The sequence below is a fragment of the Falco biarmicus genome, chromosome 12 (genome assembly GCF_023638135.1).
Source record: "Falco biarmicus isolate bFalBia1 chromosome 12, bFalBia1.pri, whole genome shotgun sequence".
In the NCBI taxonomy this organism is placed as follows: domain Eukaryota; kingdom Metazoa; phylum Chordata; class Aves; order Falconiformes; family Falconidae; genus Falco; species Falco biarmicus.
This window is the reverse complement of record NC_079299.1, coordinates 31,762,980-31,787,552: the sequence shown is the minus strand read 5'-3', so window position 1 is coordinate 31,787,552 and position 24,573 is coordinate 31,762,980. Positions and strand designations below refer to the sequence as shown.

Below are 24,573 nucleotides of genomic sequence, written 5' to 3'. Positions count from 1 at the left end.
CAAACTGCACAGGAGAGTTCTCAGTTAATGTTATTTGAGATAAAGAAAACCAACCCCAAACAAGCATTTCAAACAATGCTTGCTGCTTTAAATATTCTGTTCAGGGAAAAACTAGTCTCCAGAATGAAGCAAGTATTTTCTTACTCTCTAAACAGAAACCTATAACCAAACTGGTTTAAGTAAGGTTTTGTGGGGTTTTTTTTCAATATTATTTATATGGCCCAACTTGCAACAACTTTTCCTTTTTTGGAAAAATTACACTTGAGGCAAGTGGCCCAGCAATGAAGATACTCTGCATCATACAATGGCAGCACTAAGGTATATGCCATTTCATCTTCCTCTGATCAGCTAACAGAGGGAGAAGAAAGACCCACCCACTTCCCCTGCAACACCCAACTGCCAACCAAAGCCAGAACAGATGGACAAGGAAGATATGTCAACTCTGGCTCTGTTGCAATTCTTTCTGCTACAATTCCCAAATCACCAAAATAAGTACCCACTATAAGGATGTTTTTAAAGGGCCATTAAATACTTCTGACACGTAACTGCCAGCCTCACCTCACTCTTTCAAACAAACATTTTGATCAATAACGCTACGGGACAGGATCCAAGCAGCATTTCAGAAGATGGTTCTACAATGCCACTTCCTATTAAAAGTCCCTCATCCATATGGGTGTTGCTGTATCTCCTCAGAGCAGGGGCAGAATTTTGCATGCCATGTTTTGTTATTAAAAGTAAACAAGTCACACAGGTCAGCTCCAAAGAAACTTTTCGTTATTCTTGTAAGTATAGCAAGAGAACAGGGAATTCTCAGGAATAGGATGCACATACCTATGACAGACCAGCAATCCAGTGGCTCATCATGAGTAAAATTAAATCCTCTGAAGAATGAAGATAAACCATTTGGCTTCTGAGCATAAACTAAGCTCACAGACAATTAAAGTGACACACAGGACAAGAAACGCCACATAGATTAACTGTGCCTTCTCCCCCCAATTTATCAACTGACCTCACCACATAAATTCTGCCTTCTTTTAGAGTCAGCATCAGGTGGTGGGTAAATAACTCACTTTATTAAAGTCAGGTGGACACAATAATCAACTACAACTGTTCACAGCCCACCTGATGGCTGGAAATACCCACTTCACAATCACAACTACATTTAAATCACAAATACATTTACTAGCAAAGCTTGGAATGAATTTAGAACAATCTCAGATGCGAACATTCACAGATCCAGCGTTTACAGTCACCAATTTAGATTGTTTCCTTCTGCTTCTTTCTCTTTAATATATTAAAATAATCTAGCCAACTGCAAACACCTGTCCAGCTAGACATGGCTTCAAAGATATGTATTCTGTCTTTGGCAATATTTGTAACCAAAAATATACCATGTAATTCCTCTAAAAACTAAATTAACTCTTCCTTAAGACCCAGACTCTTTAACCACATTTTGAAATAAACAGAAATCTGAGTTCTGGCAGTGCCATAAAGCAGAAAAATACAATAATTACCCCAGAACTTAATCAAAGGCATGAGGTCTAAAGAGCCATGCAAATCCTATCATTATGCAGACATTATCCAATTTAATTTTACAGATTAAACCAATCATAAGATTCCCTTTCACCGATTTGTACAGATGGAATTTTTCCCTGCTTTCCCCATAATTAAACAAATTAAGCAGTATTTAGATTAGCAACTTTATCATTGCAGAAGAATATATTTATTAGCTCAATTAATCTTTAAAGAATGGAGAACAGATGCTGCAAGATTTCTTTTAGCATCTATTCCCAAGACATTACCTTGTGTGACAAGCCTCTGATATAAGAGCTTACAGTCTGCAAAATAAAAACAAATCGATGCATAAGATATCTTCAGGTCAAAAGAGGGAACATGGACATTCATTAGAGGATTCATTATAGCCACTAGCATTTGTATAAGACTATCTTTACATGAAATGGATAAGGGAGTGGGAAGATTGCACACACTGTCCTGATGTCCTCCTCATCAATAAAGATGACCAGGTATCAAGCAGCACTGCAGTAAGATTTTGACCAATACAGGTTTTAGCTATCCACTTTTTTTGTTTGTTTTAAGTTTTTAAGTTTTTGCTTTAAAATTTAAGTTTTAAGTTTTTGTCACTTAGACACAATCCACATAAGAAAATAAGTTTTCTGGTATATCTGATTATGTGATCTTTTAAAGAAAATGTGGGCTTAAAACACTGAAAATTCATGCCCTTGCCCCAGGAACAGCATTTCTCAAGCTGAAGATGAAGAAAAGCAGCAACTTTTCTTCCACCACTACCACATACATTTTGCTACTTCCTCCAGATCTTGCTTGTGCCTTTCAGTTCTGCAGCTACAACCTGCTTTTGAAGGCCTCACACATGCTCTTTCATCTGTTTTACTTGGCATTCATTTCCTTATGAAACACAAAGGACAGAGAAGGATAGGCATTAAGGAATTTCACCTTCTGTCAGAAAAGAGGGAACAGCAGAGTTAAAAAAAAAAAAAAAAAGACACAAACCAGTAACAACTGCTTAAGTACTAAAATTTTGACATTAGACCAAAAGCATCCAATAAACTCAAACACTTTTAATTGACAACAGAAAAGTTTATATTTATCTCAGTCTTGTCTTATTTAAAGACATCTTAATTAACATATTCTTCAGAGCCGATGAAGTTGATGACATGATTACTGCGTTCATTAAAAAGCTGCAAGCAGAAGTTCACAGTACATGCTGAAGACACAAAGCAAGCCTTCCAGCAAAACCAGGGAGGGTCACACTGGTATTCCTAACACTTCTACATGTCAGAGGAGGGGGCACAGAAGTATTCTTCATACATCAGAAAGTAATAAAGGAGACAAACCCATTAAAAACCACAGGTAAAGGTAACAGCAATAATTTAAAAACATCTGTAACTTAAAATCTTTGTTTTGACAGCTACAGTTAGCAGCAGATTGATTATTTCCATTTGAAAGAAAAAACATTCTACTGAGATAATTTGATTTTCTCAGATTTCGGGAATATTAGTAACCCCATTATTTTTATTGTAATAGTTCTCATTGATGGAAATACCAATTTAAAAAAAGCTATCCACCAAACTTACGTCATATTGCTGTAGTCCAGTGACGTCAGTGCTAGTTGTACTGTGCTTCCCTAAGAACTGTCTTAAAAACTGGAAAACGCTATGCAGTGTTTTCAAAGCATAGCAGGAGTAATTTCTATTTTAGATCACAAAAGAAGAAACAAACAAAAAAAAGCCACATGAAAACACACTCAACTATTCTACTCAGAATGGGTCTCACACTTTACTATTTTTTACCAGGCACAAATAGCTTTTTTTCTTTCATTTCTAATGCAGCTTGATAGTTACACCATTTTCCTCCTACTTCATGCATAAGCATTTCTGAGTATCTCAGGACAACTCATCTGTAAACTATACACTGCTTTACATTTTCTAGCCAGCAGAAGATCAAGAACTATTTCCTTGCTTGTACAGTATCTAGAACCCAAAGGACAACCATACATTTCTGATTTTTTGCATGCGAGTTTCATAGTTACTATAGTAACATGCCAGCTCAATTCAAAGTATTAACAGAAAACAAAGAAACATAACTCAAAGACACCAAGACATGCCTCAATTTGTGGGTTAACTGTCCTTTGTTATTCTAACACCTTCCTAGCTCACAAATCCAGACCGATCTAGTAAGAGTCACCAAGCAGTTGGGTGTGGCAAAATGGACTTTTAAACAGGCAGTCAAAGCCAGTAACCTCCCTCAAAATCAGGTGGCAAGCAGCAAAGCCCCCACAGAATTCTAACAGGATGGAAAAAATCAATCTCCAGGGTTAGAAGAATGATGCCTATATGCCTTCTGCTAAGTAGCCAGGCTCCCACACCGAGTGCTCTCCAAAATCCTCATCTTCCCCATCCTGAGCACTGGAAGAAGAAGAAGGAAAAGCAAAGCAAACATCCTCACGATACACCAACCAGAAAGTTACACTAGAAAAATGCATCACAAATTACTGAAATAACAAGATGCATCTGCAAGCCACTTAGAAACCACGTTTTTCCAGTCACTAATCTACGTTTAAGATTGTCTTTTCACCATGCTGAATGCCAACAACCACAGCTTATTTCTCTCCTCTTGAGCTGCCAAGTTTGAGTCTCTTGACCTTAGGCCTTTCTATTCCAACCGCCACACATTTCTAACCCATCTGCAGATCAGCTGTTGCAAAAGAACTTGACGCTTTCCTAGCAACATTGTACTAGTCAGCAGGAGAGAACCACTGACCAGGAGACTTAAACTTTGTCCTCAACTTGTTAGCAGCTATCTGTGAGATAAGAGATTCAGTGCTCACCAGGTGGTGATGCAACAGAACGGACAAAATTGTGTAGACATGCCACAAACTTCCTTAAGTACAGATAGGAAGGAAGGGAAATAAAGGGCAAACAAATAGTAGTTCTTCACTGTCTCCTAACTTGTGGTTTGTAGGATTTCATCGCCAAGAGGAAAACTCCCAATGCAATTCAAAACTTCCCTGAGGGCTACATCATTATATAGTAGGTGGAAGCTGTGTGGTTTTTCCTGGAAAGCAAGTCAAAGATATACACCAAAGCAAATATACTATCAAACTTGGCTGGACTACCCTTGCACATACTTCTGGTTAACAGAATAGATAGATGTTTGGCTTTAGAAACTCTTACACCAGCTGAAATACAAAAGCAGGCCCCACTGTGCTAGACATTGCACACGCACATGACACCAAAACAAATAAAAACCAAAACAAATAAAAACCAAAACAAATAAAAACCAAAACAAATAAAAACCAAAACAAATAAAAACCAAAACAAATAAAAACCAAAACAAATAAAAACCAAAACAAATAAAAACCAAAACAAATAAAAACCAAAACAAATAAAAACCAAAACAAATAAAAACCAAAACAAATAAAAACCAAAACAAATAGCCATCTCTAGGTGAGCCAACTCACCTAGATGAGAACATGAAATATGAAAATGAAGTTACTAGCTTCACTATACCAGTCAAATTGCTGGTTACTCTCCTCCTTATATGTCACTATAATGGAAACTATGTAATAGAAATAAAAAAAAAAAAAATCACAGTCTACCTTTGATATACCTAGGTCATAACCATGTCCGTTACAGCTTTACTGACTACACTTGGGCAGAGAAAAGGTCTTGCACCTCAAGGAAACACTGAATATCACTGAAGATCAGTGGGAATATATTTTAATAAATCAAAGTCACCAGTGGCAGTATTCAAGGACAGCTATATTTTTTGCAAGTTGTGCTGCATTCCATCCTTAAAAAAATAAAAAAAACCTGAGAAGCATATATGCTGCTTCAGAATTTGTATAAAATGCACGCTACAGGATCCGCATCTTCCCACTGCAGGATAAAAGGTACAGTCTCTAAGAGTAAGCAGAAGTGTGCATAGATCAGTCTGTATAATCACCACCTACTGAGGGTGAACTCTTAATACGGAGCAGCTTGCATGCTCCTGGTACAGCTTGGGGCATCCCTGCTGACCTCTGCTTGACAGTCTGGCACATAAACAATCTGTTCATGAAACCTCCCTCCTCAATGTTGATGAATTAAAACCAGGCCCTATAAAACTAAATGGAAAAACAAGATTAATTAATAAACATTTGCGTATGTATTGAACCGTGGCCGAGTTGCAGGCAACTGACACACAAGGAAATGTATTTATTCACTTTGGATGCTGGTCTGTGGGCAGTCTGGTGTATTTAGTAGATGGGTTACTTGTAAGTGTGGTTTTAACTTCAAAACACAGTAGTTTCTTCCAGGAAAGTGATACGTGACCTTCCTTTAAAAGCGGGATCTAGTACTGCTAGGATTTAGGGCTTTAAAGATGGCAGGCGTTATCTTCTCATCATTTACTGGTTAATCTTACTTTGGACAGCTAGCAAAGAAAAAAAAAAGCGCATTACTTTTACCACGTAACACTACCTCAAATTTACTCTTCTTTGCACTGCATACAAATTTAGGTAATCGTAACATCTTAGTAGTAATCTCTCAAGAAGAACTGCAGGTTTTGCTACCCACATAACTGTACGTAGCAAAAAAGCAGAAAGCATGCAGGGGAGCATAAGTTTTACTTTAGTCCTTGTTTTCTTCTCCAGCAAATATTTGTATTAGCTCTTAAGAGGATAGGCTGCTGATACACAGCCAGAGACTTGGGTTAGATATAGTTATGCGACAGTCTCTTACAACGATAATACTGAATACTCCTAAGTACACAACCAACAGAAATTACAAAGATAAACTGCTTAAAACATGTTCAGGTATATTAAATAATATATTTTAATGGGCCATCAAGTCGTCCAGACGTTTCCTCTATCGTTATACTGACAAAAAACAGCACCATGGCCTACTGTTGCAAATAAAATAATCCCTACTATTCTTTGCATACTGGCTATAGGCAATACTGCTTTCTTCTTCTCTTGGAGATAGAATTTCAAAGTTATTTGCTTCAAATTCTCACTAAATCAAAGCCTTAGATTTTAAGTATGAAGAGAATGGAATATTTTCAGGTTTTCTAGAATATGAACTCCAACTCTGTGTTGTATTTTAAACTCAACAAACAGAGCTGAAAGTGAATGAAACCGTAACACTCCAGAAGAGAGGGAACCATCCCAGCCACGTGACTATCCGTACCACAGTCACTGTGCCACAAATTGTGGGCATCAAATTGATTTTGCCAATTCCACAGCAAAACTAAAAGTGAATTAGTTTGAACCCAACTTAAATATTTTGATTGAGAGAGTTCTGCATCTAGCAGCTGGTGTTAAAACTAAAAAATATTTGATGTTTAAATAAATACTTGACAACTTGAAACCAAGTACTCCTGTCATGAGAGGACCAAGGCATTGGTGGCGTAACTAGACAATGCTTTTATAAAAATAATTTGTTCTAGTAGTTTCAAGTACTTAAGACATAGCCTCCAATATTCCAACCCATCGTTAGATGGGCATTATGTGTTACAACACATTGTCTTGGGAAACCAGGCCTCCCAGAGACTCCAGTCAGAGCTCTAAATTAATCATCACTGATGAATTGAAGTCACTCTTCAACACCATCTCAGCTACACTATCCAGTTCTCACACAGATAAGTCTCTAATAAGAATTACTGTGCTTTTTGCCTAACACTTCAGGGGTCAGAGAGTAGAAAAAAAAAAAATCAGCTCTAGAAATCACAATTTTATCCCTACTTTTCAAAGCAACAGCAAGATTTGGTTGATCCTATTCCTTCCATTCTGTTTTGTTCCAGTCACACCTTCCAGAGCTCCATTCAAAGAACCTGCCTCAAAAAAAAAAAATCTGTTAACCCATCATATAGGATCCCTCCCCTTAAGTCCTTTGCGAGCTTTTGTCATCATCTGTCCTCCAGACTGGGGAGGGAATTCTCCTCAGCGTACTGCTATAGAGAGAGCCACCAGAAGAACAAAAAAAAGTAGGCTTCATGAAAGACAAGAGCACAACTGACCACAAAGTCCTATTGCATATGGAAATAAAAATGCATCGTGAAACTGCCCCCCAACAAAATTGAATTCAGGTTTAACAACAGGCCTTTTTTGTTATTGTTCCAGATGCTTTTCTAGAGTAAGTCTTGAGAATCATGCCCACTCATACCATGACATCAAATTAGTACTGAAATCCTGCATCTTTTAAAACCTATACAACGTAGCAATATGACAACAGCACAATGAAGACAAGAATGCACCATCACGATGATAAGGCGCTTCGATTTGCTCATTTTCGCTGTTTTAATAGCCTCGAGTTAGCTCTTGTATTCTGGACTAAGCAAAAGCAGAGCCAAGGCACAATCACAGTCCCCATGCAACACATTAGTCATGCCGGGTCAGCTATCAGACCTTGCAAGAAGGGGTCTGGCAGCAGCACCAGCAATTGTTGGGGGTGGGGTGGTGTGACACGCCCTCCACTACGGCAGCTCTGCACTCCGGAGGACCCCGGCCCGCAGGGGCGACCCCCTCCGAGCAGCCCCGGCTGACAGCTGTGGCTACCTGCAGCCACCCAGCAGGCATCTGCAGGGCCGGAGGCTGGTTATTTTCCTGCCACACCTACGGCAGCCTCTACGCCTTTTGTGCTTCCATACGCACTTCACTAGTTTACGCTCCCTTTTGGGCCTTACGATTCATTGTCTGTACCCGGAGAGCAGCGCTCCCCACACCGGCCCGCCGGCCCAAGGCCTGCCGCCCGCGCCAGGCCCGCAGAGACGCCCATCCCCTCACCTTCCGCCCGGCTCCCGGCCTCCGTGAGGCGCGCTCAGGGAAGGAGGGCGCGCTGCTCCCCGATTCCTCTCCTGGCCCCTCCCAGCGAGGTGACTCGCTTAAAATGAGTAAGATTAAAAGCAGCTGTCTCCCTCCCCCCCTCACGCTCCCCCAGCCGCCGCAGGGCCGCCCGTCGCCCCCACACACGGGGCCGCGCCACGGGCGCCGCCTGCCCGGGACGACGCGCCAGGGGGTCGGGGAAGCTGCCGCCGCGGGCAGGTTTCGCGCCAGGGGAAGCAGCGGCCGCTACCTCAGGCGCTGCCCCGCGACGCGGCCGTTGCCAGGCGGCGGCGGCCTCGCCCCCGGGAGGCCCATGTGCGAGGCGGCGCTCCCCCCCTCCCGCCATTAGCATAACACAGAGGAGAGGGGAGGGAAAGAGATGAAATTAAAAAAAAAAAGGGGGGGGGAGGGGGAGCCCTTTTTCCCGCATGAGCTGCGACGGGGCGGCGGGGAGCGGGGCCGCGGGGCGCGGCTAAGGGGAGGGAGCGATGCTGCAGGAGGCGGCCGCGGGCCGGCAGACAAAGGGAACCTCCCGGCGGTGCAGCGGGGAGTGAGAACGGGATCGATTCGGGCGGAGGCGCCCGGCTTGCGAGGACCGCCGCCCTCCCCGGCCCTGGGGCGGAGGTACTCACCAGCCGAGCCGGAGGAGGACCCTCTTCTCCGGGGCGCAGCGGCGGGCTCGGACTTAGGCGGCTGGGGCTGAGCGGGCCGGGGGGGTGCCGAGGGCTGCTCCTGCGCGGGGGACGGCGTGGTGGCGGCGGAGGAGGAGGAGGAGACGGCTCCCAGGGGGCTCCAGTCGGGCTGCGGTGGCTCCGGAGCGGCGGGGCGGGGCGGCTCGGCGGCGCCGCCGAGGTCCAGCAGCTGCGGCGGCCGCTCCTGCAGGGCTGCGGCGGGAGCTGTGGCGGGCTTCCTCTCCATCACCTCTAGCTGCTCGTCAAAGTCTTCGTCCTCGTCCTCTTCTTCCTCCTCCTCTTCCTCCTCCTCCTTTTCGTCGTCGAGCACGAACTGGTAGTTAAACTGGGGCTGCTGCGGCCGCACTGGCCCGGAGGAGGAGGAGACCAGGGGTGACTGGTCCAGCTCGTCCATGGTGCCTGGAGCTGGCGGAACAATGAGTGTGCGGCGCTGGGGCTGTGCCTGTGCCGGCTGCGGGGGGAGGGCGTGAGCTGCGCTGCCGCCGCCGCTGCGGGACCCAGACTCCACGCCCTGGTGAGTCACCGCCGTGGGCGGGGGTGAGGCGCGGCCGCCTGCAACGCCCCGCCCGCCGCGCCGCTGAGCGACGGCGCCTTCAGCCAGTAGGAATGGGAGAGGGGCGTGGGCGCGCCAATGAGGCGCGGCGCTGGGTGCGGCTGCCTCATGCATATGCAGTGTTGGGGTGGGGCGCGAGGGCTGGCCGGGCGCGGAGGGAGAAGTCGGGTAAAGTTCAGCGCGCAGAGCGCGGCTGGGGCGGGAGCGGCCCGCGGGGCCGGGGCTGGGCCCACTCCCACTCCCACCTGCGCGCCCGACGGGCGCCCCGCGGCGGGGGCGGGGCCGCGGCGCCCCCTGCGGGACGGGGCGGGCCCGGGGGTGTCCCTCCATCCATCCGCGGGCCGGGCTCGGCGGCGGCGTGACGGACATCTTGTGAGCGCGTGTGGTGATTCATCGCTTTCCCCTGCCGGGACCGGTGTTCCGTGGTTGCTGTTCGTACAGCGGGCGGAACCCCTTCGCGCCCGGGGCAGGGGGAGAGGGCCGCAGGGTTCCCCGCGCCCCCGGGCACCGACCCGCCGCGACGCGGTTCCTCTCACCCTGGGTGCGACCGAAGGGTCCCGAGGCTCCTCCGCACTGCGGGGCTGGGCGAGGCTCCCTACCGCTCCCGCGCCGGCTCCCCGGGCTCCGCGCGGGCGGGGGCATCACCCCCGGGGTGGGCAGCGCAGCCTCCCAGGGGCATGGGTGCTTTAACCAACACATGATGCAAAAAAACCTGCTGTGTCTTAAAACAAGAGTGAGACATTTTCAGAAGAGGCAAACTTGTTTAATCCCTGGCGTAAGTCAGCCATCCGAACAGATCTAACCAGCTCTTTAAAAATTTAATTATGCAACTTGTGCGGGCGAAAAAAAAAAAAAATGGCAGCTTGTTCACAAAGTGAAAACTGGCGTCTGTGTGCGTTAGGCTCCGGTGTGGTCTCTTGCTTTCTGCTCAGAGACGGAACGCTGGCCACAGCCCTCAGGGTAATGATTTAACTTAAACCGTGTATATTTGGATGTGATTTCTACCCACACGGCTACCACAGTCAGACCAAAAGGACTTATAATTCTATATTTAATACTATTCCAACATTGTTACAGATTCTTAACCCACAGATGATTTATTCTCCCACATATGCCAGTATAAAGAGTTCAAGGAAATGTTCAAAGCAAATTGCAAGTTCAGTGAGACACAAGAACTTGAACAACGCTCGCATTGCTTCCGCTGCTCTGTGCCCAGGTGAGCCGCCCCGCTGAGCAGAACGCCCGATGCCCTGGCACCAGAAGCTCCCGAGCAGGCCCTGTGCAGCACACCTGCGGTGAGGGGCAGCTGCGTTTCACGCTGCAGAGGGAAGAGTCTCCAGCAGGAAACTGGGGTTAGATCTCCAGTGTCTGATGGCTTCCTGAAACACTGGATGGCAACACATGAATGGTGGGGCTCTAGGGGTCCCAGCACTGAGTCCTCTCTTGTCTCAGAAAAATATATCATATTCTTTGCGTAAACTGAACCCAAATATTTGAGCATGGGGTGGTTTGTTGCTGCTATTTGTATTGGGAAGGCTATTCTAAAATACCCCCTTCCCCAGTCTTAATTTGCTCAAGGCCAACACGTGTCCTATTCCCTTTAATTTAAATTTTTCTTTTCACTGACACTTAATATTTAACAGGCTTTAAAGAATACACTTTGTCCAGCCCTTGCTTTCTTAAGCTAAAACTAGAAGAGCTCCGCTGTCACCCTTTCTCCTGCTCCTCTGAGCAGCCTTGCCCTGCACCAGATCCAGTCTCAGTTCAGGCACAGGAAGTTCCAGTTGAGATTTTTTGCAGGAATGACATTAACATTCCCTATCTCTACCATAAATTACTAGAAGGAATGTGAAAATTATTTTTATAAATACAGTGAAGGCAACACTGTTGCCCCAATGGAGATAAAAATTTCGCAGCAGGTGAATAAGGACTTAACAATCTGCAAGGTCTTCAGACTTCACTCTTCTCCACTACCATTTTGTATCTCCTATTGACAAATTATCATGTATATTTTCAGGTCAGCCCTTCTGACAGTGATATAAGGGGTGTTACAGTGGCAGCAGGATTAAATTCCATGTTTTGTAAAATTCAAAAGTTCTGGCTAAATTCTTTTCCCAGATTTATTGTTACATCTCTGTTACCGCCAGTGGACTATGTATGAATAAATAAAGACAGAAGAGGCTCAGTGGCTCCCATCATGCTCACTGAAATTCATATTGTACCACTTAGGACAGAGTGTAACCCAACATTCAGCTCAGTCAGCTTAGGTATCGACCCTGAATGCCACCTAGCTGTCAATTATCCCTGAATGATATTCCGATCTGGTAGAAACAGTGGGTCCTGACATGGAGGATCACAGATCACAGCCCTAGATCTCTGCTGTAACTCCAGTACCAGCACTTCTACTTCCCCAAGCCAGTAATTTGGTTCCTGATTTACGATACAAAGTGATACCTGCACTCTTTCCACTTACCGATTGCTATGCCTACCTGGTGTCTTACACCAGCTGCCACAGGGTAAGTACATGCAAAGAAAATCTGAACACCGCTTCCTTTCTCTTCCTACCAGCTAGTCAATTCGGAGAATGTACGTGGGGGAGAGCACTCACTTCTGGGTAATACAAATTCTCAGAACATTTTTACTCTTTGAAGAAGCTTAATATACTAAAATGTATCAAGAAACGAGTAACAATCTAGTGATGGCTTTTATCTGAGAAAAAAGCCAGGCGAGACTTAATGACCTTATCAATGAATAGAGAGAGGTCTGTAATCTTCAGTGGCATTTTACCCTGTTCACAGTAGATGACTGGGCCTGAAATAGTTTACTAAAAGGAAAATTCAGCCTTTCTGTGTACTTATTTATTACATAGCAGGAAAGTAAAGGGGTGTGTGTGTGTTTGTCTTATTAATCTGCCGTTTCTGTGTAGCAAATAAAAGTACTTTGACTGAATAAAGTCATTATAATTTCACTAGCCAATCTGGTTTTTGCATCTCTTGGTTAAACAAGAAAATGGAATTTTAACATTCCATTAAAGTATACCCTCAGGCAACAAGGTACTTTTGAAAATTTGTGAAAATCTGAGTACAAACATAGCGCTGAAACTAATTTTAACATATCAAACTGCAGTGATTTTTGTTCATTTACAAGTAGGAAAAAATCTATATATAATTTAGCTGATTTTATCAGAATGCTTGAAAGAGAATCTATCCTCAGTTAAAGACAAATGAAAGGGGTTTTTATTTAGAGAAAGGAAGTGACTAAAGGTCTTGGAGGGAAACAGGAAGGGAGTTCCAGATAGCCTCAGCAAGTCAAATTAACAAGCCAGAGGAAAATACAGCTCTCCAGCACTGAAACTATACTGCGAAACACCCTTTCTTTTAGCTCTTTAGAAAATTATTTTACAATTCTTTTATGAAGGATTGTCAACAAGTAGGAGTACTTTGCAGATATTCAGCAAGTTAATGTACAACTTGGTTTTCGTGAGGTGTTTTTACATAGCAAACTTAGGAAAAAAAGCATTCAGCACGTGAAAGAGAAACCAGTTGGTATGTTTCTGCATTTCCACAGCAGTGCTGACATTGGCTACGTACTGGTTGGATTTTTGAACTTCTGCTTGATCTCACACAGAAGTAATATGATATCACAGCATATCGTAGGCTAGGAAAATAATTGTGATGGGACAAATGCAGTATTACCACTTCACAGCGGGACCAAACAGAAGAAAAAATAATTTGGTCTCAGATAGCAATTTTAAAAGATGGAGTTAAAACTGCAAGGGTGGCTGGATTTCTGTCCCTCCTTTTAAGCCTGAGGTACAATCCTTCAGGTTTCAGGCATCATGTCTTTATCTCTGGAAGGATAAAACTCCGATTCTTTTGCTTTCAGATTTTGCCTGTCCTCCAGTGCCTTGGGCATCAAGTATATTTACCTAGCAAGTTTGTCTTTGAACAACTGCTGTACTTCTTTTCAAGATCAGTGCTGGGACATTGTGACAAAATCACTGCTCCGTTTATTAATACAAATGCAGCACATGGAAGGAAAAAGTGTTAAAGCAACAGTACAGAGGGATTACTATCTCTTGATGGTAACTGAGTCAGGTTCAGCTTTATCAGAATCTTCTGTGGGGCCTGCCTTTCAGCCTCATCCTCTGCAATAATTAACATTTTCTTGAAAACAGCTTTTTAAACCTTTTATGTTCTTGTTCCAGGCACTTCCTATTCTGGTATCGTTTCTAACATCCCATAGGCTGACTGAGATGAAGCCAATTTTTCCACTTTTTTTTTATGCCTCCCAAGATCATCTTGATAAATCAAAACAGTCGGTTTCTACAGTAAATGTCTCATAACCATGTCAATATGCAGTATCCTGATCCAGATCTGTCACTAAGCATTCTTTAAAACTTCCTTCAGCCAGCCAGCCAGGTGCTAAGCCAGGCCATCTGCATAAAGGAGAGTGGTTTAAGAACAGCTCTAAATTACACCAACTGCCATGAGTGAGAAGTTGCCATTAGCTGTAGCTTTAATTTCCTATACCTGGGTGATTTCTTCCTAGGCCACAACTTGGTCTGTTTAAGCTTTCATTCAAAGGAACTAAAGCTGATGCGTAACATTAAAATCATGTTACAGCAGTGAACAAGAATATATTTGCTCACCATTAAAATATACCAGCATTTGAAGTGAATCAAAGCAATGACAATGCTCTCCAGCAAATGAAACTGACATGAGAAAGTCATCTCACTAAAACTGCACAGGAATCCACTGTTAATTGAATTTTGATCTGTCGACTCTTTTCCTTGAGAAAGAACCATTGGGTCTTAAAAGACAATACATAGTTAAGATACCAATTTTATGTCTTACTGACGTACAGAACCCTAAGCAGTGGCATCCTTCCACACCCAAAGAAGACCTTGTTTACACTGAAGACAGATGAGACTTCGGTGCAACATAAGAAGTCTCAAACATTTCCTGTAGCGCTTCCGTGTTCCTAGATAACCTCCTATCTAAATACTGACCCCAGCGAAGGCTGCTTAACTTGCAGGACTGACAGGTTCCCAACGAGAAGATAGCGTGGATTTAAAATAAGTATTACCCTTGAAGTCTTTTCCTTTCTGCCCAGCCAGGGGGCTGAGGGTTGGATACTTTGAGAGACCAGGCAGTCAATCAGAAAAGTCCTTAAGTGAAAATGAAGACTAAAGATTGAACTTTCATTATGAAATGACGTGATATATTAATAATAAATTGTATCAAATGTGTCCATTCACAGGTTAATAACAGTGTATTAGGAAAACATGACCATGGGAATGTGGCAGAACAATTGCTAATACTACTTTCTAAATTAATCAGATTACTGTAGAAAATTTAAACGTACAAGAATGTGAAGTCTTCTGAGACTCTCTGTGAGTATTCATTGATTTTCTAAGGAATTAGAATGAATGGTGAAAAATTTTCGCATTACCCAGAATACAGGCAATTCCCCACTTTAGGGTTAATATTGCTACTCTGCAACTCCCCACACTTTCAAGAAAAACAATTAAACTCTTCACTTACCAGTTTGGCTATAATGCTGTACACTCTCCGGAAACACAAAGACCACCAGCTTCCTTGGACCTAGACAGAAAAAATCCATTCTTTATTAATACTTCTTGCAAACAGATCAAGGTAGTATTATAACTGCTTTTTCTAATTCGTGTTTTCCCCTCCTACTTTTCATTTAAACATCAATGCTTAAAATCTGTATCGAGTTTAGATCTCAGCATGCCTAAATCTATACCCATGGACATGTCTAAATTCAAACTTTTCAGCCTTAATACTTAGCTTTTTTTAATGTTTTTATTATAGTTATGTTCTGTATTATGTGAACATCCCCCACACTGTAATTAGAAGTAATGAACGAGCAACGATTGTTCCCTGTGTGCCTGAGGGCTCAATGGAGGGAATAATGGCCATTGATGCCCAGGTACCTTTTGGGTCATTTGGACTGACATATTTGTGACATTTAATTCCCAGGGAGTAAAGGAAGAAGGATCTACTCATTACATCACAAACTAGAGCAAGGGCAGGACAGTTCTACAAGTTACAGGTGTAGTTTTAGAGCAGGAACAGAATTTGGATGGTGTGTTCCAGGCTCAGAATATCTAACCCCTCTCTAAATCAGAGGTGCTCAACCTCTGATTTCTTAACTTGGAACATACAAGTGATTGAGCCAAATTAGCTGAACAAACCAATTGAGGAAAGTATGTTCCCTGCGTATTCAGGGGAAGATGCAGGTGGCAAGAGCTGATCTGGCAGCTCCACCATTCTGATTCCAGACACTGAGCTAGTGCTGCTACAAGCTCGATGACTAGAATTTACAACTCTAACAGCAAGAATGACCTATCTGAAATCATGGTATTCTATCTACATTATTTTAATAGCTTTTTGAAAACTTAGGAATTCATGAAAGTTATAATAATTTGGAATTAAAATTGGTTCATTTTTTAAAAGGAAAAGTGCATATAATTTAAATTAGAAATCAATATTTGGTCTTTTTCAGCATTGATATTTAACCACGTAGGAAAGAAACAGCCTGGGAACCAACATTCAGGGTTATTCCCTTGGCTGCCAAATATGCCCAAGGAGTAAACAGATTGGTAACAGCAATATTTTCACCATTACTGTAGACAAGGTTGGTGGCATTGCTACTGGGACTATGAAACTTAAATATACAGGCAAAGTTTGCACTGGAAGCAACAGTACTGATTTTAAATGGCTCCCATTTGAAAGGTAGGAGCCCACCATCTTCTAGCACATTGCTCACTGCTTAATGACTTGTCCTTTGTAACTGCTTTTATCAGATTACAGCAGCTGGAGTCTTCACTTGAGTTATGGTGGTGTTTTGGGGTCACAGTGCCTCTTTGACTTGCAAAGGCAAAACGTATGGCAGCTTTGGAAGACGCCACCAAGACTGTAACTGCTGCTTCTTTCTTATGAGCATTTAGGGAGTTCTTCCTTTTATATGGGTGAGACAAAGACAGTACAGCAAAAAAAAATTTCAACATGACTACCCTGGTTTCTCTGTATCACATCAAGCTGATCATCCACTGACTCCCTCACCTTTCCTCACATAAACCACCCCAGCTTTTGAACACTTTGGACAATTTCAGTTAACTATGGCAGTGGCAGAAGATTCAAGGATATTGAATTCCTGATAGTTGTGTAAAAATCAGCAGCTGGCTAAATTACAAAGAGCTGCCTAGCTCTCCTGTGGAGAGGGAGCCAGGAGAACTTGGTTGTTACCCATTCCATTTGGGAGCCATCAGCTAGTATGTAGTTTCCACAAGCCTGTCTGTCTTTTACCTACATGCCAAAACCAAAGAGGAGGATGAGAGAGATGTGAGAATGACTGAAGATATTCCAGGATAGAGATGCAAACAATGCAAGACCTGAAGCTATATGAAACCTGAATTTTCTAGTTTTACTGGTTTTGGAACTGGTTTCTGACTGTTGTAGATAGGGATGTATTTTAGGTGAGTCACGCCAGTGGAACTGTGCTACCTAGGTGTAGCCAGTTTTAGAAGGACAGGAAAAAAAAAAGATATAAGTCTTGTAGGCTGAATTCTCTCTGATATATCCTGTGAAAATGAGCAGAAACAAAAGGAAAAGATCCTGAAAAAACAGCACATGAAAAAGAAGTTACACAGGGCTACTTTATACCCCAAAGAAAATCGAGGTGCTTCAGACTTTCTAGGCCATGGTGTTTAGCAGGTACTACCTATTCTGTTTTCAAATGTCTTTTTTTTCAGTGCAAATACAGGTTTTGCTCTTCTAACTTGTGAAAAACAACATATTTCAGTAGAATCTGACTACTTGAATACCATGTAACACCTGCTCAAATTACTACTTCAGCACAGGCTATTAGCTAAAGTTAAGTGGTTGTATTCCATCAGGTAGAATCAGGTTGCTAAACAGTGCAGGTTTTAATGTATAAGCCTGGAAATAAATATAACTTGAACATATCCCGGGCAGAAATGCCCAGGATAAATTAAAAAAACCACAAAACCCCACAGTTTGGCTTTAGAGGTAGCTAGCTATTATGCTATTTATCTTTCATCCAAATCTTACCCACTTTAAGCTTTAGGAAATAAAATCAGACTTTAGAACTAGCAGTCTTTAAGATTTATCCAACTAAATTGATTCAACAGAGTTCTTGTAAATTTTTCGTTGTGCTATTGTCAAGTTGAACAGATCTCTTTGATGGAGCACATCACCTTCCTGAAGCTAATATATATAAACTAAGATGGCAGGCGCTATCTACCATCAGGAACTTATTTCATTCTCCATTTCTCTTTGCTTGCAATTTTTATTTTTACCTAATCCCTATTCACTCAGATGTTTCATGAGAATAATGACTGACTTAAAATTTCTTTCTTTTTTTTTCCCGCCAAATGTCACCTGCTGAATCAGCTTCAAATGACTGCTGCTAAAAGAATAAAATCATATAATGCTTCAGCTGTGTAGTCTGCTGTAAAGCCAGCCTCACTGAGTGATGACAAGTAGCTTTTGACATTACACCAGTAGTAATTTCTTTTACCTAGACTATAATCTAGACAAGAAACAAGTTAATAAGGCATACAAATATGTGCATACTTATAGGCAGCCACTGAACACATGTCAATTTTAATTACTCTTTCAGCACATTGTACTTCTTACAGTGTAAAACTGTTTCGTAAGTATCCTAGTAAAAAGAATAAACTTTAAAAAGGCCTATTGATTTCCATTTGAAATAAATACTTTTGATGGTGCGAAGACAGCCTTCTTGTTCCTGTTAGTTAAATCTGAGAATTCCTCTATTTTACCCCATAGCTGTCTGATCACAGACCATATACAAGCAGTTTCTTCATGGTTTGGCATGCTCATGTGGCTGATGTGATGGTAAGATATATGTCTGATGACTCATGTGGTCTCTTTTCAGCACTTTAAACCAAGTGCCATGCTTACCTTCTACTCTTGTCTCAGAGGAATTCCCAGATTCAGCCCACCTTTAGACAAACGCCCTCACCAGATCATCACTGCCATCAGGCTGCGGCTCATCTGACAAAATAAAGCCTGAAATTCATACAGATATTCAATATATTTGTACTGAACTCTTTCTTTGAAGCAAAGTATCCTTCATTTTTCTTCAAGAATATAACAAAAAGAAAGGTTGTAAGACACCAAGATGTAGATGCATTTAATATTAAATAAATATAATATTTCATCCAAACCTCTATCCTGGTTTTTCTGCAAAGTGGGTAGTGGTTGCTATCTCTGTAGATTCAGCCCCTCTGCCCCGATCTTAGGCACTTCCCCCTCGCCCCACCAAATCCATTCTGTGGCTGCCCCAGGATGCTGAACTTGTAATTTCTGTATCCCACTGTGGGATAAGAGGAAAGACAGCTGGGAGCAGACAAAAAGGGATGCTAAAATGGACTAGACCTCCAACTGCTGTCCCACAGAACAAACAGTACTGTCAACTGCCACAATCTAAAACAACTAACTTTAGCTCCCTCGGACTAAAACAGCCCAGGACTGGTTAATTCTTACTTCTTCACATAGCATCCATCTAACTGCAACCAAATAAAAATAAACGTATTATTCCTAAAAATAGTACAGGATATCATCTCCCATATTTTTCAGAAATGGCAAATGCTATTTGAACTGCTTTAACAATGAAATTGGGTGCCGCCATATAAATACATAGTATATGATACATTGGTTCAATTACAGATAATTTTATGGCAATTGAGTGACATTTAAATTTCTATTGCATTCCTACCAGTATGTAATTTTTAAACACACTGTGTTAGGGATTTCATCTTCCTCTCTGCTTGGAAATTGTGGTTCAAATTACAGATATTCCTTCAGCCTAAGTATTTATGCATTTATAGTTGTGTGTGGCATATATATGTATGTATGTATGTATAAATTCATATGCAAAATGTGAACCAAAAAAGCAAAAGATACTGTCTCTGGCCTGACCGGCTGTTCGGCTTTAATTAGGTTCATGTTTACGCTATGGAGTGCTTAGGCTTCTCAGTCAGGTACCACGACTCACCGCGTTATGCAATGTACTGGCATGTTAAGAAGTCGATTCCTCCTACACACAGCTCGCAAAACACAATACAACAGGTGGATGAAAGACATGTTGTGTGGGAGTGTTTTGGAAAAATGAGGTAACAACAAACCAAAGAGGTCAGTGGAAAAAGAGCAGTCAATTTGCTACCTACCATTATTGGTTAGTCGATTTCTCTTGCACATGTTTTTGATTTGCTTGGATTTGAAAGACATCTAGAAGCAAGCAAGGAAATATATACATGGATTGGGAAGACAAAAAGAGTAAATAAAAAGATTTTCAGTGAGCCAAGAATAGTATCCCATAATATTAAATTTAGATACATAAGCAGACCAAAATATAACAGATAGCATATACAAGGCACTATATATTATACTATACATAATTGCACACATTTCTGTGAGTCCTCCTCTGTTGTAAGGTTCTAAGGCAAAGACTGCATAATCTCCTATTTACAGAGCGTAACACCATGAACCCACAATCCTGATCATAGCCCCTGCACAATACATAGATATTATAAATACCTCCTGCCAGGGTGGGCTTTTTCTTTTTTTCTTTCTCAATCAGATTTCTCACAACTCCGCAGACAGGCCAAACACGTCAGCTGGAAGCACTGCTGAACCAGGTGCTGGTAACCCACACTGCAAAAATTCACAAGAATCATTACGCCCATGAAGTCAATGGCACAATATACAGAACAATTTAATTTCCATTTATTCTGCTTCATGTCTAGCTTCATGTCAGCACATGACTGATTTGTTTTAAACTCCTGAGTACTGGCAGCACACTGATGTGTGGGATACGTGTATGCAGTGTTTGTAGCCATGTCACCTGGGGCAACGTCACATGGGATTGGACAAGATAGGCAGGTTTTGCAATACTTGGATAAGGAACTCAGAAGATTACTGCAAAAGATAACATTGGGTATTTGTGTTCTCATACACAGAAACTGACACTGCCACAAGCTGGGTTGTACTCTTCCAAAGATAATGGCCATCTAAACCAGCATGCACAAAAAATGGCTGGTTCTTCCTGTCCATATGTCTGAATAAAGTTGTTTTCTTAGGAGGAACAACCAATACTGAAGCCAGGAGTTTGGGGGCTTGTCAGTGATGGTTATGCGGGGAAGAGACTTAAATGGCAAAGGAGGAAGGTGGGAATTTGTGCACAGAAGCTGTGAATGGTAGCTGAGCAAGCTCCCAGAGCTTTGCGGCCTGGATGGCAGAACAAGCCAAGCAGTGTCAGTCGGCAGCAGCCAGAGAAAAAAGAAAATGGGCAGAACAAAATGGAATCTGTATCCCTACATTTTTGAAAGAGTAGCCTGTGGCCAGACGTGAGAGGGTTAGGAAGAAAAGAGTGAAATGAATCATGAGCCCAATATACAGAAATTGTAAAAGGTGAAGACACAAAGGAAAGGGCAAGAAATCCCCTTTCCTAGCACAAAAATAGATAAGGCAGGGAAACAACGAAAAATGTAATTTCAGGTTACCTTGCTGCACTGCATGTATTAATAGTTTGATTCAGTTCTGTTATTTGAAATGAAGACAGAAGAAAGGAAAGGGCATAAAATCCTCCTTGCAAGCAGGAAAACAGATGAGGCAGAAAAACAACAAAAAATCTGATTTCAAGTTACCTTGGCAACTTTTTTTAATAGTTTTTTTATTATTTATTTAGTAGTTTGTATTTATATCTTTATTCCATTGTTATTTATTTCAGTTATACATTTAAGCCTATATTATTCACTACTCTCTCATTCAAAACTTATTTTTAAAGACCAGTTTTTCTCTCAGGCATCTGCATGTAAGCATTACTACAGTAACATACAGTTGTTTATGGGTGACTGAAGGCAATAGGCCTAAAATCTGCTGCAAGACAAATTAAGAGGTTTTTTGGGTTTTAGTATGACGAGGGCTGACTTTGCACCTTTACCTTCTGCTTTTACCGTTCTGCTTCTTCCAGTTGTATGAAGATATTAAAATAGGAAGGTGTTATCCTAAGTTAGACAATTTTCTGAAACAACCATGCATTCATTTAATGAATAATAGCAAGCTGGAGTCTCTGCATTTATGAATACCGTTCAGATTAAACTTCTTGTAGACTAATCATTTACCCTCAAATTACTATTAAGCAAAAAAACCCACCCACAAATAAAAGCTGAAAAGACATCTGAATGTATAACAATAGTAATAAGCAAAAGCCTTACTATGATTAAACCTTTAATGTGATTAAAGCATTTTGGAAGGATTACACCTAAAACCTAGAAAGCACAATAGAGCTGGGGAAAAAATCAAAAGGTATTCAACTTGGAAAGGAACAGTTCAAGAGATGCAGCCATTTAACTCATGGCTTCCTCAGCTGCAGGAAGTATGATCCAGTACAGCTGCTTCAAACCTAGAGACTGGTGTAATGAAGTGAGAAACACAAATGAGCTGAACTGACAAGAGTTTGGGAAAGCAATGTGAACCTCAGCTAGCAGGGGGAAAAAAGGACACTTAAAAAGAAATTGATGTTGTCCTAACATAAAGTTACCAATATTAACATAATCCTGAGTGCTCATGAGGGTTTGAAGTACCACAAGAAGAGATCTGAAACCCTGCTGCATCGGTTTGAGAACTGTGGATTGTGGACCACTTTCTGGGCATGCAGCAGCCCTGCAGAAATCGTCTCCCCCTTGTTTCTCCAGAGGGAGCTTTTCTTCTACACAGCTCTGCTGTGTAAGGAGCACAACCTCATTCTAAGAATACCACAGCCCTTTGTTGCAGCTTTACACGTTAACGACATTGGTAGGCTACGATATTTTCAAAAGATAACCCCAGAAATGTGTGAAATCATGCAAATATATATTTTCTTCTGGAAAAGTGAAGTGATCCTTAATTTTTATCAACCTGGGTAAAGATCAGCTCTAGAGAGTTCATATTATGTATTTAAGAGAATTGTCACTAAAATCAGATTGAACCTTCTTATGCAAAGAGTTACTGGCTTAGATCCTCAGCTTGTATAGATTCAGGTTGCTTTATTGAAATCAAGATGCTGTTGGGAATTCATGTTAGCTGAGAATCTGGCTTGCTACAGTTAGGCTTAAGAGGTTCAAAACTGACTAAATGAAGTGTGGGCTACATGAAAAAGCACGGTGTCAGAAAATATCTCTGTGTAGAATAACACTCCAAGCTGAAGTCTGATACCAAATCCACCATACATCACAGAAACATGGAAGTGGATCTGACTCCCAAAGTCCGCCTTCCTGATGTTTAGTCAAGAGAGGTCAGAAGATCATCCATTCTTCACATACCCATATATCACAAGCTAAAAAAATACTTCCCAATACTCTGCTACAAGCTTTCAGCCCACAGCAAAGACCAAAAGCTAGAACTTGCAATATTTTTTATATGAATGACAGTAGGTCTCTTCACAGATAAATTTTAAAAATACTCTGCCTCCAAAACCAGTTACATTGTTTCCTGTTATTGTCTATAATGCCCTACAGCAATTTTCCTCTGTACATTTGAAAAAAGCAAACCCAAACTGGAAATACTGCTGTTTTTCAAACTTGAGCCCGTATTCCCACTACTTTAGTAATACAGTTTCTATTTGGGATGATATGCAACACTGACACCAAAGAAATTAAGAGATGGATTTAGTAGGACCATGCTGTGATCTTAGGCTGACAAAGAACAAGCCATTAAAAGGGCTCTGCAAAGTCTAAAAAAACAAAGAAAAGAAACCTTTAAAGCAATTGTTGTTCATAATCTTTTTTTAAAAAAAATGTATACTAGGGTTTGTGCAACATGCATTTTTAATGATATCTGGCTTAACTATTAACTGTGTCTTTGAAAATAAGTGAATGTTGCCACTGTCAGTATTTTTCAGAAATTAATTAGATGGGATGTACCTATAAAACCATCTTTTAACTGCACCCATTTTCTTGTATCTGAAGATTTCATCTAGTCTTTGTACTTGATTCTAAGCTAAAGATTCTCCTGAATAAAGTCCACATATTTCTAAGAACAAGCAGTTCAGATATTTATATTCTAGTTACCACCACACCACAAGAACTGAAATAGCATCAATTAAAATTGTCATTGACCTCTTACAGAGCACTGAAATAAGTGCCATTCTCCCTGTGTCCCAGCTGCTTTTTATACAACGGGGTATTTTATTTCCTCTGAACATTTGATAGGAAGATTAAACTGTCCAGTGTTTCCAATTAAAACCAGTTTATGTACTACAGTGGGTTTAACTACTTCATTAAACCACTCATTATGGATCTCCTCACAGCACTATTTTCAGTTCTTTCCTTCAATCCATAATTTTTTCACTTATGGATCTAATAAAATCATCAGGAAGCTTAAATTTCATTCATATGCCAAGTATCACAAAGATGTAATTAAAAATTATTACCACTATCCCATCTGCCACTTCTGTGTGTTGTCAGTGCACCTGACTCCTCTGTGCGCAGAGTGTTAAGAAGTCTGAAAATTAATGCAGTATGAACAGAGAAAATGTCCGTGTTTTCTAGATATAATTTAAACTGCATTTCTTTTACAACACCTTATGCTGCTCCTTCCCAACCCCAAGAATCTCTGGTGTGCCAGTGGGCCTTCATGGGAGAGAAGTGTTTCTCCTTTCTCTTTGGGAATACTGCCAATACACTTCCTTGCCTCTTTCGGGTGCAATTGTCTTTCTTCATGTCTATGTTTTGTTCCATTTAGATCAGCGTAATGTTAGACCCTTTCTGCTGATGTGTATGCATGCAGAATTAATAGACTTCATCTACTACAAAAAGATGTTGGCAGGAGTTTTGTTGGCAGCAGACAGAGTAAGCACATAACTCCCTTAGTGGCTCAGTTACCCTGGTTGCCAGCCACATTCAATATTGGCCTCAAGGTGCTTCCTCTTGA

At 41.6% G+C, this 24,573-nt stretch overlaps 1 protein-coding gene and 1 long non-coding RNA gene across 5 annotated transcripts in view; both read right to left on the bottom strand.

Moving 5' to 3' along the window:
- Positions 1-9,568, bottom strand: part of RTN4 (reticulon 4) — a 47,990-nt gene extending 38,422 nt beyond the window's left edge. Inside the window, exon 1 of one of the 3 annotated variants that reach the window (XM_056356911.1) lies at positions 8,974-9,568. In XM_056356911.1, coding sequence (XP_056212886.1) covers positions 8,974-9,427 — 454 coding nt within the window. In that variant the 5' untranslated portion in view covers positions 9,428-9,568. The remainder of the gene's footprint in view (positions 1-8,973) is intronic. The other 2 variants (XM_056356912.1, XM_056356913.1) reach the window with 2 other exon arrangements.
- A 3,908-nt stretch (positions 9,569-13,476) lies between these two features.
- LOC130157588 (uncharacterized) lies at positions 13,477-20,588 on the bottom strand. 2 transcript variants are annotated; one of them, XR_008824946.1, is made up of 4 exons: positions 20,200-20,588; positions 19,830-19,890; positions 18,562-18,669; positions 13,477-15,192 (listed from the first exon to the last, which is right to left on the bottom strand). It is a non-coding gene; the product is annotated as an uncharacterized LOC130157588 (long non-coding RNA). The 2 variants fall into 2 exon arrangements; XR_008824945.1 differs by having other exon boundaries at positions 18,562-18,654.
- Between the last annotated feature and the right edge of the window lie 3,985 nt (positions 20,589-24,573).